General features: G+C 33.0%; 1 protein-coding gene across 1 annotated transcript in view; it reads left to right on the forward strand.

Moving 5' to 3' along the window:
- LOC107710160 (cell death activator CIDE-3-like) overlaps positions 1-1938 on the forward strand; it is an 11599-nt gene that overhangs the window by 6882 nt on the left and 2779 nt on the right. Inside the window, exons 4-6 of the mRNA XM_016514893.1 lie at positions 427-459; positions 1073-1263; positions 1845-1923. Coding sequence (XP_016370379.1) covers positions 427-459; positions 1073-1263; positions 1845-1923 — 303 coding nt within the window. The remainder of the gene's footprint in view (positions 1-426; positions 460-1072; positions 1264-1844; positions 1924-1938) is intronic.

Consider the following 1938-nt stretch of genomic DNA (forward strand, 5'->3'; position numbering starts at 1 on the left):
CTACTACTGCTAATACATATTAATAAATCTTTATTTTTAAAGGAATTATCACATCTGTTTTCTTTTTAATTTTAACAGTAAACCTCTGTTGTGCAGCACTTTGTTTGCCATAAAATAAAAGGGTTTAATTTTCATTTGATTAGGATCAATTAAATTAATGTTTTATGCCTTCATCTGATTACCAGAAAAATTAAGAACATTTTATTGGGCCCTATTATTGTTTAAAAACCCTATACAAAAAAAAGAAATGTTCATGCAACCATGTGATAAGTCTAGTCTAAGTCAGTTGGCTTTAGAAAGCCAGTGTTACAAGACTCAGAATTACTCAAACTAAGATGTTGCATTATCTAAAACACATTGCTAAGCAAAATATAGAATTTAGTTGTCAACACATGCATAAAGGACACATTATTTTTCCTTTTTCAGAGACACCTTCCAGGTCAGAAGAAAGTAGAAAGGGTAAGTGTGAAGAATGGAGTGGACCTCCTTAAAGCATATCTCATGTCAAGCGATTTTTATTGTCATTTCTCTTGTGTATTGCGAGAAAAAAAAAAACACGGACTCTGGGAGTACAGTGCAGAAACATTTAACATATAGGCTCTTTTCCAAAGCCTGCATTAGTTAGATTCCTTTCTCTCTTCTGCCTCCTAAGAAACCTTTTTAAAGGTTATGGTACATCACAAGTGATCAATCTGGAATGCTCTACATAGGCAGCATCTCAGTCATGTGACCTTTGCATGTTCCTAGGCAACCAGCGCATGCTCCTCATGAACAGATCAAGGTTTTCATATTGAATTTAAGACATGACATGAACGAAACCGTTTATGATTTTGTGAATCATCTTTGTGATAATACACCAGATCAAAAATTTAAATCAACGATTTTTGTTTGTTTTCTGCAGGCAATATAACATTTCTTTTGTATAAAAGAAATACTATAAGTACAGTTGGAGCATATAACAGAAAATTACACTTTTTTTCTTACACTCCCCCCCCACCCGTATCCTTCCAAAATGTACAACATTTAAGTAAAATCTTGTTTTTTTCTCTCTCTCCATATCCTTACTACACAGAAACATAATACCAAGAGTGGTCCTGGATGTGGCTGGAAAAAGCCAAGGAAAGACGTTGCCAAACTGACCATTGATCTTTACAAAAACCACCCACAGGATTTCATTGGCTGCCTAAATGTGCAGGCAACCTTGTATGGAATGTATTCTGTTTCATATGATTTGCAGTGCTATAAGGCAAAAAGAATGCTAAGGTAAGTGTGTTTGTGCATGTGTGTCCTAAGAAGCTCTAGTCTGTAGTTTGAGATAGGGAGAGCAAGAAATAATATACTAATATAACAATTAAAGTATGTAAGCCAGCACAGGCCATTGGCCAGGACTCCCTGGAAGAAGAGATTTTTTTTTTTTTTTTTTAGACCTTCCTGGAAAAATAAAGCATAAATAAATGAGATAATATCAACATTAACAAAAACACCAAAAACACTTCGCTATTTTATTCATGATTGCAACAGTAGTTCGAGCTGCCAGACAAACTTGTGAGATAAATTAATTAAAATAAATGTAAACTAAAAACATTTAACCAAACTAAATTAATAATGTTAGAAAGTTATTATATCACTTATAATCATTTCATTTTGTTTTTGTACCTATTCACTCATCTGGTATATAAATACAGTCTTGTACAAAGTGTATGTATAAAGTGCAGTCAGTAATAAATTATACAAAACTACAGATCATAAATTATTTTTGAAAAAGGTCATTTACATTAATATATTATAGAAAGTAAACATAAAAGGCTTATGTCTTACTGATCTTCCTTTCTCTCCGCTAAAAGGGAAGCCTTAAAATGGACTCTCTTCACTATGCAGACTACTGGCCATGTTTTAGTAGGAACTTCGTGTTATATTCAGCATCTTATTGATGAGGAC

Source organism: Sinocyclocheilus rhinocerous, unplaced genomic scaffold (genome assembly GCF_001515625.1).
Source record: "Sinocyclocheilus rhinocerous isolate Xijiao unplaced genomic scaffold, SAMN03320098_v1.1 scaffold447, whole genome shotgun sequence".
Lineage (NCBI taxonomy): Eukaryota > Metazoa > Chordata > Actinopteri > Cypriniformes > Cyprinidae > Sinocyclocheilus > Sinocyclocheilus rhinocerous.